The following is a 16,580-nucleotide window of genomic DNA, read 5'->3' as shown; positions in this document are numbered from 1 at the left end:
ACGACGCGGGGGCGGGGGTGATTTTTTTGTGGCCTACCTCTTCATTCCAACCGTTAGAAAGTTAGGAATGAGATAGGAGTTTGGTTGGAGATATTTTTCCCCTTCGATTGGTACATTTGTTATACAGCGTTCTACAAAATAGCGAAGCTAGAGCAAATTGGAGATGTTATCTTATGGGTGCATAGAGTTGAATTAGGAGAGTGCAAATATGATGAAAATTTAAATATAATTACTATTTTTTTCATTCCTAAGGATGCATTAGCACCCCTAATCACTAGCTTCTCCCTGGTCGTGTGGCATTTAGAGATGCTGAGATAGTAGACGATGAGCAGGTTGTAGTTTTTTTTTTTTTTGAATTAAAGAGCAGGCTGTAGTGGTTCCCAGTATTCACATCCTCTCGTTTTCAGTCATCTTTGATTAGGACCGCAAGTAGCTGAATGGAAGATTGGAATGCCAGCACCCCCTACCTTTTTGGCTTATATATTAAGAAGGGAAAAAAACATATACAGTGCAATACTCACCTCAAATTTTCAATCACTTGAGAAAGGCCATTTCCACTCAGAAAAAGAAAAGGCAATTTCGCAAATTTAATATTTATTTTATGCGCTCGCTCTCTCTCTCCGGCTCACAGTCGAAGACTCCTTCCCTCCCAAATGGCACCCGCATCCGTGGCTCTCCACGCTCCAACGACCTCCTCCCCTTTCCCCGCCGGCGCCGGAGAGCGCAGCCGGCCCCAGTGGGGTCGTCCACCTGCTTACCAGGCACCGCTTCCCCCGGTTGCCACGCGTGTGGTGCCGCGCCGGCTCCTACTTCCAGCGGCTGCCGGCATTTGGGACTTCATCTCCGGCGGAGCGGGTGGGGCGGCCGCCGCGTCCCTCGCCGTCCGGCGAGGTATGCAGCTCTTCCGCCAGGTATTTAATGGGAGGTTTTACTTTCTTTCCCTATTTACCTTCTATAACTACAGAGGAGCCCCCGGGAGGGGGTGGGGATGACTGGATGAGGATTTGGGAGATTATTACTTGTTTTCTTCTCGGCTGCATTGCAGGGAGATGTGGCTGGGTCATTGGCAGAATTCGACAAGGCAATCGAGATGGATCCACGGCAGAAGCAATGTACGAGCCCCTAACCTCTGCTTTTGTTTGAGGTGTGCTTGCTAGTCAGTGTCATTGTGCCACCTTTCTTGTATACATTACATTGCCCTAGCTGCAGCTAACGCCTTGCTGCAGATCTTTGGCAAAGGGGTCTGTCGTTGTACTACCTCGACAGGTGCGCCAAATGATCTGACTTGTTCTTAACATCCATGATCAATTGAATTGTCTTCATCTGAAAACATTATGTAACGTTGTTTATTTTTCTGATTGATTCCAACATAGGTTCGAAGAAGGTGCAGAGCAGTTCAGACTAGACGTTGCAGCTAATCCGAACGACACTGAGGAGTCCATATGGTGCTTTCTGTGTGAGGCTCAGCTGTACGGAATCGAGGAAGCAAGGAAAAGATTCTTGGAGGCAAGTTATTAAGGGCTGTAATCATCTACCAAACAAACTACAAACCTGATGCGCATTCTCACTGTTTTCAGGTTGGTTTGGACTCGAGACCTGTAATGCGGGAAGCGTACACGCTGTTTAAAGATGGTGGAGATCCAGAAAAGGTTGTTTTAGCAGAAGTTCCTATGTGCATATGCAATTTGTATTCCCATGGCTTGTTTTTGAGTATTTTTTGATATTTCCTGTTGTCCTTTTTGTTTTGGCTTCAGTTAGTAGCAAACTTTTCGAGTCGCTCTGATGGTGAGGTCTTTTATTCTTCATTATATGCTGGACTTTACCATGAATCTCAGGTATGGGATAACTAATAAGGCCCAATTTCAAAATGCAAAAACATCTCTTAGTTTTCTGCAAGAATTGATTTTTTTGAGAATTGGGTTCTTCCATTTCTAGGAGCCTGTCAATAAAATAACTAAGCGTTTTTATTTCTTTTAGACTGATTCAGTAGCTTCTCCATATGTTCCTGATGAACTAATATATTACAGTTTTTATCTTAAGGCCGTACCGATGAACTAATATATTACAGTTTTTATCTTAAGGCTGTACTGATGAACTAATATATATTGATAACATTTTGTCATGGATTACAGGTAGATATATCATCTTTTTGAAAGAATAGGTAGATATATCATCAAATCTATGTAGTCAACTATCTAACTGAACACTTCATTCGGTTGTTACAGTTAGAGTGTTCCCTTATTTTTACAAACGTTCGCATAAGTACATAACCAAGTCGTTTATGAGCTCATGAGCTGCATTTGATGCTGAGCAGAAAGATGCGGAGAGGGCGAAATCTCACATCGTTGCAGCATGCAAGTCACCATACGGATCTAGGTTCTGCTTTCCTCCCCCCGTGGCCTTTGATGCGCACTTATTCAGAGTTTGGCATGCACGCTAACAGTCCGATAATTCTCTGCATCCAGGTCTGGCGATTACATGGCCTCGCTTGCGTTTGTGCACTGCCAGTGCCGCAACTGGGATCTAGAATGAAAGACACCAGTTTGAAGCGGACCCCGACGATTCCGGTTGCAGCCAGCCACCAGACTGTAGCATGGCAATGGGTATTTTAATTTATCCGCATGGTGCAGACTGTGAACATGCTTGCAGCCGGATCCTCTTTGTTTGTCTGTGTAGCCTACGCAGTTACAGAACTGATCCTGGTCAGGCTCCGGTTGATTTTTTGGTCTTGTCGGATTTTGATTTTTGAGTCTGTGACTGACAGGATTTGGAGTGCATTGCTTCAGAGAAGAGAATGTTTCGTGTCACTAGGCACGTTTATCTTCTGCTGCTGTACTGCAAATCTGCAATGGCATTCCGCTAAGGCGACTACGGTAGGCAAGCCGCAGTAAACTCTAGGCTGAGAACGGAAACAAAACGGAAGTTGGAACTGCAGAATGGTAAGCTGAGATCTCTGAGCAAAGGGGCTGAGTTAGAAAAATAAGAGTAGATCCCCTCGATGCGCACTAGAATTTATATGGAGCGTTGTATTGAGATTTGAGAAACAGCGGGTGATAGTAAAATTGGATTTGCGACCGCTTGATACAACTTACGAATGCAAACCAACGAAACACAATAAATCAATCCAGACTTTCTCAAAACGTGCAACCAAATAATGGAGACAAACTAGGACCCCAAATGGTAGGGGTCACACGGCAGTCAAACCATCACATCAGGCTCAATAACTATTTTTCGTTTCAGAACAATTTTTTTCCAGAACAAAAAAAAATTACATTGTTGGAATAACTTAAAATTATTCTGGAATAAATTTGACTAGATTACATATGTGGATTGGTTTGTTGGGTCAGCTTAGACCCAAAACTTAAAATCTAAAGTGTGAGAACCTTCATGTGACAAGTCTGCTGGGGAAACACGGTGATCCCAACAACGCCCGACTAGGATTGGCCTCCCTCCATATCCTAAAGGTTGATCCATGTAAATGCTATCCAATGGCATAAATAGAATCTACTTAAAAAATAATGGTTGGCGACCGTCTGACTCGTGGCCCATCTAGTCCGTGGTGGCTTCTGGCAATTCTGTTAGCGGAAACACCGCGGGCTGAGAGAAACCGCACGGCCCGGTTCATCGCCGCCAGAAGAGAAAGAGAGACCCAGCCCGCGCGAGAGAGATGTTGCGTGTGTGCATCGCGAAAGGGCGGGCCAGGACCGCCTTCCCCGACGGCCATCATCTCTCCCATCATCTGGTGCTTGGTTGGGTTCTGCCACAGCAGAGGATGAGCCATTGGACGAGAACGACCACAACAATGTGCTGTATCGAAATTTTGACGAGTCTTGGACGCTGTTGCAAAACAAGCAAGCAAGCGCGTGCCGTGTCTTTCTGCGCGACTAGCTCCTGCCGACTGTCGTACGCCTTCATCCAGCGTTCTAACCGGCAAACTGAAGTTGCCTCTATGGAAATGGGAGCAGTGGGCGAGCAACTCTGCATGATTAATTGCAGCGGACAGTTTGTTCAAGGTTCCCTATTTCTTCTAGTATCTTTGAACATCATCTCTCTCTAGGGTACTCTCTCCGCCTAAAATTATAGATAGACACGTATCTTTTGGTACACGCGTAGATGTACATTATATTTGGATACACATTTAGAATTATACATCTACAAAACTCAAAACAACTCATAATTTTAAGGGTACAGAGGGACTAATCTACACATGATCTATACGTGGCTTTTATGTTCAATGAACGTACTGCATTTTCTTGTTTCTGGCACAAGTAGATCAGCATCAAGTTACTCAAGCCAGCTGAAATGAACAATAAAAAAAGCTTTTTATTATTATTTCCACCTTTCTTATTTCGGAATGAAGAGGGATGACGTCTCCTTTCGATCGCCAATCCCTCACAAAGGGGCAACATCAAAGTTACATACAAAGAACAAAGAAAAAAGGACGACGAAGAAAAAGATGGGTGGGGGAGTGAGATCAACAGACCTCCGATCATGGAGCCTACCACAGATCACAGAACAGATAAGCTTCACAACCTGACATGACCAAGATCTACGGTGGCGCGGCGCAACGGAGGAGAACAAAGAGGATGGAGTCATTAGGTAGGCACTAAACCAAATCCCCATCGCAAGATCATACAGAACCTTGAGATAGGGCCCCTCCCCTCCCTATCTTATCCAGGTGAAGATAAACTGGAGAAACTTGTATGGTTGGATTGGAATTGTTGGGTACTGGGTGTGCAGGTGTGTGTTTGTGTGTGTATGTACATCGTTGGTTTGGAGTTGTGTGTAGGGTTCTCAGCCATGTAGCAATGTGGATGTGGGTGAGGAAGACAGGGTCATGAGCAACAACGCAGCCTCCTCCACACCCATTAGTAGCCTCCGTTTCTGAACCGCCTGCAAGTTGCTGCTCCCGCCGCCGCTGCTGCTGCTACTGTCTTTTACTTCAGTTTTGGCCTCACCATTATGCTGCTGTCGCAGCTGCTGGTGCTGCTTGTGGTCTAGGCCAAGCTCTTGCCTCCTCTTCTTCCGGTACCGGATCCCACAAGCATTACAAAGTGACTGCAAACAAAATTTAAAGAGAGAAAAAGATGGAATTAAGCATCACATGTGTTTTATTCATAACTGAAAACTCAGCTTTTAGATCGTTTGTCCTCAAAAGTTTTTAAGTCTTTCTCTTTGCACGCATTCGGTCACCGGGAACGCAATGTTGGAAAGGTGGAGGATAGAAATGAAAAAATAATCAAAAGCTCAGAGAATCAAAGTGGATAAAGTATCTTTCTCCCGGCAGGCACACCATTGGCTCGGTGGTTAGCACTGCTGCAAGGAACAGCTCACCAAACCAACAAGTTGGAACCCAACTGAATACAGAGAAATGTCAACAAGACAAGTCATATTAGCACAATAGATCAAAACCCAACTCACCATCCCCTGTCCCAAATCCTACAAAACGTCTTTGTAACCACAGACTGCAAAGAGAATTTCATAGTGCCTGTTTGAATTGATAAAGCACTGAATTCTAAAAAGAAAAGGAAAGAGGATAAAATACTTTTATATTTTCACCATCTTACAAAATCTACATTATAAAGTTATGGAAACGTAAGTAATATTACCACGGAAATTAATAGATCAGGTATTCAGGTGCCAATGCCATGCAGCTCAATTGCAAACTTGTATTTCAATTTTCCATTCCAATTTAAACATATGGCTATATGAGTAAGAGGAAACTTCCGGGAATAGAACTCCAAAAGCACGCCTGTCTCACGCTCTCACAAGATGGTACAAACTCTTGCATAAGGAATTCAGATGCTTAAAAGACCTGGAGCGCACAGGTTAGATTTGGTGGAATGTAGCTTGATCATTAGCTGTATCCGATTAAACATGCCGCTAGTGCTTGGAGCGCACAAGTTTGACTAGGTCCTTGCAGCTGCTGCCTCGATTTCATCGCACTGTACGTTCTAGATCGAATTTCAATTCGACAATCGCTACCACAGATCATCATGCATCCTGCTTTTAAGCACAGATTCCATCCACCATATTTGCACCATCTATTCATTTGATCGCATTCGTAAAAAAAAGAAAAAAAAAGAAAGAGAATCTGTTGATGAGCAGATAGCATCTATCCAAACGTGCGCGATTGATCGATTAAACAAAAATTCAGTAGCACGAAGTTGCAGTAGATGATCACACAACCTACTGCAAAACAGCTCCAAGTATTCGCAGGACAAGCGGAGTCGTCGCCTATCTACAGCTAGGTGTCGATCAAGATCAGCAGCGAAATTCAGCGGCCAGGAATCAGAATCCCCAACCTGATCGGACCTTATCCTGACGAACAGCACCGAGCAGCGCAAAACAAGAAAGAACAGGGGGAGGCGATGCTGATGGATGAACTCACCCTGGGCCCGGTCGGGCCGCTGCGCCACATGGGCGTGGTGGTGGCGCGGCATTCGACGCAGCCCCTTGTGCCTCTCCCCGCCACCGCGACCCCGTCGATCTGCAGCAGACACGAAGCGGAGGCGAGGTCGGCCACAAGATCGCAGGGCGCGGCGGCAAAAATTGAACATGGGGAAGAGAGCTAGCCGGTGGCGGATGTACCTCACTGCGATCGGCCGAACCCATCGGCGCCGGCGCCGGCGGCAGCAGAGGACAGGCTCGAACTCGATCCGTGGCCGGATCGGCGACCGGAGGCGGATCGCTTGGAGAAATTTGGTTCCTGGTCCGGTCTCTGCCTCTCTGGGCTGCTCTGTTTCTTGGAAGCGTGTAGTAGAGAGTAGTTGCGGAGAAGGGAAGAGGAGGGGTAGAGAAATGAATGATTTCTGATGGGTTGGATGGAAAGAGAGGCCTACGCATCGATCACGTACGCGAGCGGGAGATAAGCAGGGGACGTGACGTAGCTTTTGCGGCCGGCCAGGGAAAGATTTTGCTTCTAAATTTTTGTCTGGTCGGGTCTGAAAAGCAGGGCCGGCTTCCTGCCATTTTCAGCAAAAATGGTGACCCCATGCTACCTGATGAATGATGGATCCACTTTTTTCCTTCACTTGAACATAGGCCATGTTTAGTTCCCAAAAAATTTTCTGTGGTACCCGTCACATTGAATCTTTAGACACATGCATGAAGCATTAAATGTAGTTGAAAAAATAACTAATTACACAGTACGATTGTTTCATACGAGATGAATCTTTTAAACCTAATTAGTCTATGATTAAATATTAATTGTCAAATAACAACGAAATATGCTATAGTACCAAAATCTAAATTTTTTCGCGAACTAAACACGGCCATAGTAGTATTGTGGAGGGAAATCGTTTTATCTTGATGGCACTGACAAAATAGAAGTGCCAAAGGCGCATTTTTAAACTTGCATGCTAAAGTAAACCATATATAACTCCTATTTGGCTAATGTCAGCTTCAGAGCCCTCTGGTAACTGACTCCCTCAGTCAGCGTTCGTACAGCACCTTCACGAGCTTCCAACGCAAATATTACAACTTTTAGTAAGATTCTTAGGTTCTAGTGTAGCTTCAAAACTTCTATAGCAAAATTTAGAACGTTCAACTAGAAGGCTTCAACATCCGTTCAAATTTCTGAATCAAGCTAAGTTTCTGATACCATTCACCTCAAGAACTTGGCGGATGCCTCAACTTTCACCTATAGGAATATCAAACATAGATGATAGGTTATAAATCAAATGGTATTGTACAATGTTAGCCCTTTTCTTATACTATTGATTTTTTGACACTTTCTCAACATCAATTGAGTTGGTGGTTCATAAAATTACAGGCGGCCTTGCCTTCAATATTCCATTGAATGAGTATTAGATAGTGTGCCATGGACAAGGTATATCTAGTGTCTCAAGTCAACAGGCCATAAATCAAAGCAGCCCCAATTATGGGATTGATTTGAAAAGAATTTATCCATACACACATACATAATTACTTATCAATTCGTTTGTAACCTTGCCAGACACCACCACAAAAAAGAATCTCATACGTGCAAAAGCCACATTTCGAAAACAATAACGCAGGTCCAAAATTGAAACAGTGTTCTACTTTAATGATACAAAATTTAATTCGATGAACTAATCTGTTAAGTTCCCTAAAAAAAGAACAATTCTGTTAACTCATCCATGGAACACCAGAAAACCTTTTCAAGAAAGAAAAGAAAAGGCACTAAATACCTTGTGTTTTTTTGTTGCATTTACACAGCTTAAAATACTGAGGCCGTGTTTAGTTCCAATGCAAAAAAAATTTGCGATGAAATTTTGCTAATTTGAAGTACTAAATGAAGTCTATTTACAAAACTTTTTGCGCAGATGGGTTGTAAATCACTAGACGAATCTAATGATGCTAATTAATCTATGAGTAATACATAATTAGCAGATTTTTACTGTAGCATCACTGTTGCAAATCATGGATTAAGTAGGCTCATTAGATTCGTCTCGTGATTTACAGCCCATTCATACAAAAAAATTTGTAAATAGACTTCATTTAGTACTCCATGCATGTGTCAAAATATTCGATGTGACTTTTTTACATTTACGGGGTTTACGAGTAAAAATCTAAACACAGCCTGAAGCAACTACGTAAAGCGTCAAAGCGCAGGACCAAACAGAGTTGGCCAGTCAATAGCCAGACTGGTAGGCCAGCGAGAAGGATGACAGCAGGATGATGTCATGGCTTACCGGTCATCACATTAGCTTGCGGCTCACGCTATCACGAGCTAGGTTTTATACCTTGCATAGACGGTCACCCTCTCATTTAAATAAAACAGAAATATGCTAACCTGTTTTTTTATATTGGCATGGTAGTCTGGTGTTCTCATTTTTTTAGAGCTTTGCTTTAACTTGCCGTGTAGCACATCAATAAACCAATAGGATATCCAATAGAACATGAAACCCAAAAGATAAAAAAAAAAGCTCACTTGAACATAAACACGAACCAGCTTGAGATTTTTTTTGGGAAAGTTTTATTTGTAGACTTCAAGTTTACCTGACTGCTCAAAATTCTGAATTAATTAACATACTAGCATCAATAGCTGCAAAATTAAGCGTGGTTTGAAGTTACTTTGTGCAAGCATGATAGTTGTAGGAATCTATACCATCTTCAGCGTACCAGTTTTTTTTTTTCAAATCCTTGTTGCTAATTCGAGGTTCTTGCTAATTTCTCATTCTTGTTGCTAATTTGAGGTTCTTGCTAATTTCTCATTCTTCCACGAGAAACACGAGAGCCTGTGTACGAATCTCACCGTTCACTAGGGCGTGTTTCTTCACTTTCGGATCAGCATGATGTCCTATAGTCAACTCCCAGCAGTTCTTGTTTGATTGCTCCATGGAAACCACTAGAGCCTCTCTGCACCTGTGCCAGTCTGCCAGAGTATCTCTCCTCTTCCACCAGAACATATTCTCTTTGCTTTTTCAAATTGTTGTTTGAAACCTGAAAAAAAAAAGCGAGCGATTCGAGCACGCGTTGGCAGCTGATCTACATATCCACCAGACCCCCACTCCTTTCCGAGACCATACCAACTCCAAGCCAAAACAAGGCTTGAGCAAGAGCCCTCAGCCAGGAGATTTGATACGGCGGCAGGATCCGAAGGGATAAGAGGATAGCCATCATCATCATCCATTAAGCGCGCCAAGCTTAACCAACAAACTGAAACAAAGGCTACAGCAGGTCCACCACGCTCCTTGCCTTTCAGGTGTATAAAAATATGACACCTTGTAATCGGCATGTACAGTGATGTGATGACCGAGCCGTTTGTACTTTGAAGAGCACAAAAGCAAAGCCATCGCAACGTACAAAGCTCCCAACTGTCAGCTGCCCATATGCATGCCAATCACCCCCAGCACGGGGTGGGTCTCAGAGATTTTCTAAATTCAGGTGATGATTGGGTGGGGGAGAAAGGAGATAAGAGATGGGAGATGCAGGTCAATAATGGGCTGGGCACCGTACCAAACACAGTAGGGCAGGCCAAGGCACATAGCATAACACTTAATACCACCTCCTCCCTCCTCTTGGAGCGCTGCCGAATGATGATTAGCACCACGGGAGCATGGGAATCTTCTCAGAAACAGGGAGGATCACCCCTCCCATGATTGGGATCACGCTGGAAAGATGCACCGTGTTCTTCGCTTCAGAATGTGACTTCTTTGCCTGACAAGGGACAAACAGCTTGGGTATAGTTAAACCGCAACGGAAGCTACCGAGAAAGCGGTGATAGGGATCAATTAACCCACCGGAATTTTTTTCCTGATCAATTTTCAGGTAGTGAACATTATCTTTTACAACACAGCAGACGCCATGAAGAAAACCAACCTTCCTCATCTCTCCAGAACAGGGAATATAACAAAAGCTCATGCAACAGGCTAAAGGACAGTTCAAGAGTTTTAACATCGACAACACAAGCGAAAAGATACCCATTCAGTTCTCTCCAGCTACTCATATAGAGGGCCATATGCCAGATTGCGTCAACTGCAGAGCAACATAGCAGAACAGCTAATTCTGGCTCTGCTTTCATTGTGTGCCCACTGGCTAACCGTTATAAACTGCCTGAATTGAGACTGAAAGGAACCAATTCAGATAGCTAGGGCACATTTTCCGAATAAGCATATGACCATCTGTGCAAAAGAACAGTACAAAACATCACTCCAGTGAAAGGATACCAAGATAGGCAAAAGATCATACAGTTTAAACCACTACTGATGAGAAGCATACCTTCAGGATTTAGCCAAAGTCGCAATCCCCTGGGGGATCTTCTGCTAACCCTAACAAAGGATCCTCCCAGGGCATGAGCATGGCTATATCTTCCTTTGACCAGTATGTCTCGAGCAAACAAGCAGCCATCTCAACTATCCAGCTGTTGTCATGGTTCTGGAGATTCTCAATCTTGTCCAACCATCCATTATCTTCAATCATCTGCGCATATGTGTTGACATTGCAACCCCATGGGGACTTCTCGGCCTCCCCAACCTTCAAGATATTATCAAGGCCCTCCAAACAAACCATCAACATACTGGTGTCAGAATAGCTAAGCAAATCACAAAATGCCTTGATGCAACCCTGGCTTACAAGATACCTAGCAAACAAACGTTTTGTTAGTAAAGGAATGGGTAATTGCTTGGATTAATGCACAGAAGCACAAAACATAATAGAGAACAACATACTTTATCTGACCATGTGTCCCACCGCATGCTGCATTAGCAATTGCACAAGCAGCTTCATACCTGACACCAAACTCAGCAGTTTGCATCAGATGTACCAAAGGACCAACCATGTTCCCGTCGATCACACTCTACAAGCAAAATAATATATATTAAACCTCAGGAATAATATAAGCAGCAAACAGGAGATCAATTCAAAAACAACATGTTCACATCAAACAAAATGAAAACTAATATATGGTGAGGTATGATATGCTAATCTGTGTGACTCTGACTTGTTAGAATTAAAAGGTTTATTCCCAATACAAGGTTATACCACACAACTACAAAAAGGATACCAGTGTTTGAATCTATATCTTCTACCACCGTCCCTATCCATTTGCAGTATAGCAATATGTTGGCTCAAAGTTTACAACCTGAATCTGCTCCTTGTTTCCAGCCATGATATTGGAGATGATTCGACAAACTTCATGTTTTATGCCTTTATTTTGATTTGTTGTCATAAAATTCAAAAGATAGGGAAGTGCTTGATGATCAATGATACACTGCAGAGCAAGGTGAACCATTAATAAGAGGGAAAAGAAAAAACACAACATATGTTAATCAAGGGAAAACAAAACAAAAGAAGGAAAATAAATCAGCAGATTACAATAGCAACACCATAATTATATTTGGGAGGTACACGTACACATATGCAAGCTTCCAATTTTAAAACAGATATAAGTTGGATGAACATAGCATGAATTTTAGGAGGAAATGGTCAAATGGAAACAGATGCACATGTGATTGCTAAAACAAGTTTTTTCTGGCACAAGAAAATATGCAAAAAGTTTTTACAATGATCAGTTGATCACCACTCTGCTGCTTTAACGTGAAGGAGGTTAACATAAGCACATAACAGTGAATAAATCAAACAGAGGTGATTATTTAAACTTCAAATTTGATTAAAACTGTTACAATAACATACACAACACAAATATTAATGTCATCACGGTAAACAATGGTGAACCTTACTAATGAGTTGCAGATAGTAATTACACAGGCATGACCAGTTACTAGACATTTCTGAATGCATGTAATATCAATAAAACGAGAATATACACATTAGCAACTCAATGTTACTGAGACATCAGACATACAACAGTAAAATATCTGTTAGAAAATAATGAATACCTGAATCTGAACATCATCCCTACTGACCATGTTACCAATCACACGCAGCACAGGAACGAGCACCGAATGTGAAGAGTGGCTAAATAAAAAATTTAGTAGCTTCAGAACCAGTTTTTCTTTTTGTTAATGCTCAAAGTAAAAAACAATACCTAAGGAGCTCAACAAGCTGAGGGCCTGCTCCAGCTTCAATCACAGCTTGGATATTGTCAACACTACCATCAGACAAGTAAGAGAGTGCCCTGCAGGCATTACTTAGGACCTCATCATCTTCAGAGTGAATGAGCTGTCGCAATATTGGGAGTGCCGACTTCACCTGCTCAATCACAACCCAATCAACCAAATTAGCAATAACACAGCATATATGGCCACTATGAAAGTAGAGCACCACCGTACATGCACTAAGCTGATCTCCGACAAGCCATGGAAGATGTTTGCGAGGGCCCAGCTCGCCTTCTGCAGCATTGAGAGTTTGGCATGCCCAGAGAGCTGGTGAAGCACTGGGAAGAGTGCACCATGCGGAAGCACCACGTCACGGCATATTATGGTGTTACTAGCCAAGATTCCCAGGGCCAATACAACCTACAAAATTAAATGAAATGATCCATTTGTAACAATTACTTATGATACTAATAATATGAAACGTATGAGCATTACAAACTTCAATGGTTTGATTGTTTCCGTGCCTGTTCACGGACATCCTCGCTTGGTGAACTGAGAAGCTCCACAAAGATGGGCACAGCAATAGTTTCCTCTACTATGCCGAAAGCAATAGTGGTGAGAAGCCGCTCTACCTCAAACTGCAGCCACAAGAAAACCAAAAAAAATGTTAAAAATGTCTCAAAGTGGATTAACACCCAGTAACAGAAGTCAATGTGAAATATACCAGATAACACTGTGATCAACAAGTAACTCGATCCACATACTAAGGCTTGCAAAGCAACAACCGTCCAATCTATTTGTTAGTATACTTCTCATTTGAACACAGAGTAACTCCAATTTTCAGCACTGTGCAAGTGCAATTTCAAAAGGCCAACAAAGAAATTTTAAAACATGGTGCCTATCAAAGCCACAGCATGTTATTCTGACCTGGAGCTCAGGGCAGTCCTCCTTATGAAGCAACTGTATAAAGCCAGGCACCAGTCCAGAGCTGACCACCTCCTCGATCGGGGGGTTCTCTGTTAGTTTTGGATGAACACATTGCTAACGATCAGAGCAGCTTAACACAAAAATCAATTGCAATTTGGACATACGCTTTCTTTAATTGGGGGTGGGGTTGTTGGCTGTTGCGACGCAACGCAACTCGAATATGGATAGTTAGACGAAACAACTCGGATTTGGACGCAAATTCAGTGGAACCAGATGACGAATTTCTGTAAGATTTTATAACATTGCAAGAACTCCCACAAATTTCATTTCCTTCCAAGAAAGCAAAACGCCAGGGGTAGGAAAACCCGGTTGGGTGAAATAGCAACAAACCGGTCGAGAGCAGCTTTCTGAACTCCCTGACGGCCGCCATCTGCACGCTGCTGTCACCCGAGACCAACGCTTCTTCCAGCTGCGGCGGGATCCTCCCCGACTACACGAGGGAAACGAAAGGGGAAAAAAATCATGAGAAAAAAAGAGGAGGGAAATCCAAAGTGCAGGAGCGCCAGATTACGGGAACAACCCCCCGACGGGAAACCCACTCACCCTCGTCTCGGGGACCGGGGGCGACGGGTGCCAAGCCAGCGCGCGCAGGGCCGCCTCCCCGCCGGCGGGGCGGCGCGATATCTGGAGCGCGCTGTCCCGGCTGCTCTTGCGGATGTCGACCGCGGAGCGCCGCCGCCGCCGCCGCTGCGCGTCCAGGTCCACCGACGGCTTGAAGGTGTTCCGGCGCAGCTCCGCCCGCTCGCTCGGTCGCAGCGACATTGCCTCTCGCCGGGAACCCTAGCGGGAGAAACCGTTGGGCGGGAACTGCGAGACCCGGCCAAATGAGGAGAGGAGCAGCGGCGGCGGTTTTGATACGGACGGAAGGACGGCGAGAATTGGGCGAGGCGAGGCGGCGGGTGGGCGCCGATGACACGGTGGGCCCTCGGTGACTGGGCCGGGCCTGGTATTCCTTTTGTATGCCTGAAGCATGCGTCTTTTTTATTTTTTATATTTTTCAAAATCGTTTTTTACAGAACTATATTTTCGGTTTCATAATTTACAGTTTTGTACCCCTACCGCCCGGCTGTAGGGCGGCCGGCCCCCTACCGTCCTCCTGCCGGGCGGTAGGGACCTGAATGTAAATAAAATTTGTTTTAATCGTATTTTGGCCCCAGGGAGAGGCCGCCGCCCGGCAGCCGGGTGGCAGGTACCCGCCGCCCGGTGGCGGGGCGGTAGGCCAGACAGCCAGCCGGCAGGGGGGCGGCAGGCCCCTCCTCCCAAGTTAAACCTTGAACGTCAGTGCGGTAGTGCGGCATTAGATGTGGTTTTAGATATTTTGGATAGAAATAAAAACCATTAGTAAAGTAGATGAATATGAAAAGTATAACTGAGCAATTTATACGCATACGCACATGAGAATGAAATAGATGATGCATAGGAACGAAATAAGTATAACATGACGATATGTTCATAACAAAAATACAGAAACAACTAGAAGCACCTCCTAACCACCCCGGCTATGTCGACCTCTTTTACGTTGTGCGTGGACGTGGTCTGTAGGGTATGTGTCGGTCTGGAAGCCCTACGTCTCTACCTGGATGTTCGGTGGCCACAGGTGTCTGGAAGGTAGGATCGGCCTGCTGATTAGGTGTAGAAAATAACCGACTCCAGTCTTCGAAGTTCGCCTCCAAAGTATCTTGTGTGGCCCCTATGCAGTAGCAATTAAGATATCTTAATCATCGTCTTATAAGTCATCTATTTGGGTACATATTCATCATACGTACCTGTTGGTGGTGGATACGAAGAAGGACTCATATCAGGAAGCTAGTGGTGCGATCCTGTAAACCGTTCAAATTATTTAAAATATTCATAGAAATAAGAAGAACATCATAAATTCGGGTTACGGATTAGGTATTTACCTTGCGTTCCTTCTGCTGTCGCCATAGGGTAATACGAAGAAGGTCCCGCATCATATAAGTGTTGTGATCCTATATGTAAATGCAAAAGGAATTAGACTTCATAACAAAATTAATTAAAATTAAGATATGGACTATATGTTTACCAAAATATCGTGGTGGTTCCTGTGTTGGTTGAAATGACATCCCTGCAGCTGGTGTCATGGTACTAAACTGGGTCCCTCCGTGAGGTTGATAAGGTGGGTGTCCATCACCTGTATGGACTGAGAATTAATTGTTGTTATCAAAGTAGGAAGTCAGTAAGTATCCTCACGTACCTGAATAATGCTGTTGAGACCAATAAGGTGCTGGGGAAGGCTACTGTTGTGTGGGACCACAAGGAAACGAGGTTGAGGCTTGAGACGAACCGTAGGAGTCCTCGTACGATGTCCGGCTACCAAAGGCTTCAAGCATGGAATGTGCTCTTTGTGAAACTCGGGTCCAGGCCGACTCTTGCTCATTCCTATCCATCATAGATACCGCTCGAATCCTCATCAAATTCGCCCTAGCATCTACGTCCATCAACCTGCACATTTCAAACTGCATGCAAGAAAAAAAAGACATTACCACTATAATCCAAAGTATTTGAAAAGCGATGATAACTTTGAATCACCGCCCCAGCTAATGCCTCATCCCTATGTCGTGCATAGCCATCCTGTGGGGTCGCAACATGTGGCTGTGGATGCATGTCAGCATATAGCAAGCGGCAACGAGTCTTAGGCTGGTACCAGCTCAGGTACGCCCTGTACGAAGCCTCCGTGTGTGCAGGGGTCGGAAGCGCCATGTTCTCCTCTGCCTGGTCCCAGCCATCGACCCAAGGCTGCACCCTTGTCACCCACAAGTTCGAGAAGGGTTGACCAGCCCTCGACAAACTAGATATTGATTAGTTAAAGTAGCAATGCACTATCACTGAAATGACATATGAATCGTTACATGTGGTCATGATGTTGGACCCGATCCAATGCTGACAGCACAGGATACAACTGTCTTTGACCGAACTGCCTTCTGACTCTGTCCGGACAGTGGGCCTCAATGTAAACGTCATACACCAATGCTGTAGTTGTCATCCAAAGGCCCTGGTCCTGAGAGCAAACCGAAGATATCCCAAACGGTGCACGAGTGTTTATAGCCAACTGGGAGTAGGGCTCCCACACAACGTCTTCAGGTGTCAACC

At 44.3% G+C, this 16,580-nt stretch overlaps 3 protein-coding genes across 7 annotated transcripts; 1 reads left to right on the top strand and 2 right to left on the bottom strand.

Annotated features, from left to right (window-relative positions):
• Positions 1-602: 602 nt before the first annotated feature.
• Positions 603-2,825, top strand: LOC120706854. 3 transcript variants are annotated; one of them, XM_039991579.1, is made up of 8 exons: positions 603-911; positions 1,046-1,112; positions 1,227-1,266; positions 1,374-1,506; positions 1,578-1,649; positions 1,755-1,835; positions 2,292-2,376; positions 2,466-2,825. In XM_039991579.1, the coding sequence occupies exons 1-8, from the start codon at positions 654-656 to the stop codon at positions 2,525-2,527; spliced, it is 798 nt and encodes a 265-aa protein (XP_039847513.1). In that variant the 5' UTR covers positions 603-653; the 3' UTR covers positions 2,528-2,825. The 3 variants fall into 3 exon arrangements, with proteins under 3 accessions (XP_039847513.1, XP_039847515.1, XP_039847514.1); XM_039991580.1 differs by having other exon boundaries at positions 604-911; positions 2,315-2,376; XM_039991581.1 differs by lacking the exon at positions 1,755-1,835 and having other exon boundaries at positions 2,315-2,376.
• A 1,478-nt stretch (positions 2,826-4,303) lies between these two features.
• LOC120706853 (transcription factor stalky-like) lies at positions 4,304-6,974 on the bottom strand. Its single transcript, XM_039991577.1, has 3 exons — positions 6,592-6,974; positions 6,392-6,490; positions 4,304-5,058 (listed from the first exon to the last, which is right to left on the bottom strand). Exons 1-3 carry the CDS (start codon positions 6,844-6,846, stop codon positions 4,795-4,797), a joined length of 618 nt encoding a protein of 205 aa, XP_039847511.1. The 5' UTR covers positions 6,847-6,974; the 3' UTR covers positions 4,304-4,794.
• A 2,681-nt stretch (positions 6,975-9,655) lies between these two features.
• On the bottom strand, positions 9,656-15,517 carry LOC120706852 (importin subunit alpha-1b-like). 3 transcript variants are annotated; one of them, XR_005688477.1, is made up of 12 exons: positions 14,013-15,517; positions 13,800-13,899; positions 13,410-13,498; positions 13,007-13,120; positions 12,717-12,902; positions 12,473-12,636; positions 12,324-12,402; positions 11,567-11,695; positions 11,154-11,281; positions 10,705-11,065; positions 10,227-10,607; positions 9,656-10,143 (listed from the first exon to the last, which is right to left on the bottom strand). XR_005688477.1 is itself a non-coding variant. In XM_039991576.1 (11 exons), exons 1-10 carry the CDS (start codon positions 14,229-14,231, stop codon positions 10,714-10,716), a joined length of 1,560 nt encoding a protein of 519 aa, XP_039847510.1. In that variant the 5' UTR covers positions 14,232-14,354; the 3' UTR covers positions 10,212-10,607; positions 10,705-10,713. The 3 variants fall into 3 exon arrangements, 1 of the variants encoding a protein (XP_039847510.1); XR_005688478.1 differs by lacking the exon at positions 11,567-11,695 and having other exon boundaries at positions 14,013-14,355; XM_039991576.1 differs by lacking the exon at positions 9,656-10,143 and having other exon boundaries at positions 10,212-10,607; positions 14,013-14,354.
• Positions 15,518-16,580: the final 1,063 nt, after the last annotated feature.

Source organism: Panicum virgatum, chromosome 5K (assembly GCF_016808335.1).
Source record: "Panicum virgatum strain AP13 chromosome 5K, P.virgatum_v5, whole genome shotgun sequence".
In the NCBI taxonomy this organism is placed as follows: domain Eukaryota; kingdom Viridiplantae; phylum Streptophyta; class Magnoliopsida; order Poales; family Poaceae; genus Panicum; species Panicum virgatum.
The sequence above is the reverse complement of the archived record's forward strand: the minus strand, read 5'-3'. Positions and strand labels throughout refer to the sequence as shown.

What these genes read in the sequence shown, in the direction of transcription:
- LOC120706854 (XM_039991579.1), top strand. Translation starts at nt 654, where the DNA reads ATGGCACCCGCATCCGTGGCTCTCCACGCTCCAACGACCTCCTCCCCT. An exon ending in TCGTTGTACTACCTCGACAG is followed by an intron (nt 1,267 to 1,373) that starts GTGCGCCAAATG and finishes ATTCCAACATAG; the next exon opens with GTTCGAAGAAGGTGCAGAGC. An exon ending in GACTTTACCATGAATCTCAG is followed by an intron (nt 1,836 to 2,291) that starts GTATGGGATAAC and finishes TTATGAGCTCAT; the next exon opens with GAGCTGCATTTGATGCTGAG.
- LOC120706853 (XM_039991577.1), bottom strand. Translation starts at nt 6,846, where the DNA reads ATGCGTAGGCCTCTCTTTCCATCCAACCCATCAGAAATCATTCATTTC. An exon ending in GTTCGGCCGATCGCAGTGAG is followed by an intron (nt 6,491 to 6,591) that starts GTACATCCGCCA and finishes TGTCTGCTGCAG; the next exon opens with ATCGACGGGGTCGCGGTGGC. An exon ending in GCGGCCCGACCGGGCCCAGG is followed by an intron (nt 5,059 to 6,391) that starts GTGAGTTCATCC and finishes TTTTGTTTGCAG; the next exon opens with TCACTTTGTAATGCTTGTGG.
- LOC120706852 (XM_039991576.1), bottom strand. Translation starts at nt 14,231, where the DNA reads ATGTCGCTGCGACCGAGCGAGCGGGCGGAGCTGCGCCGGAACACCTTC. An exon ending in CCCCGGTCCCCGAGACGAGG is followed by an intron (nt 13,900 to 14,012) that starts GTGAGTGGGTTT and finishes TCCCTCGTGTAG; the next exon opens with TCGGGGAGGATCCCGCCGCA. An exon ending in GCGAGGATGTCCGTGAACAG is followed by an intron (nt 12,903 to 13,006) that starts GCACGGAAACAA and finishes TTAATTTTGTAG; the next exon opens with GTTGTATTGGCCCTGGGAAT.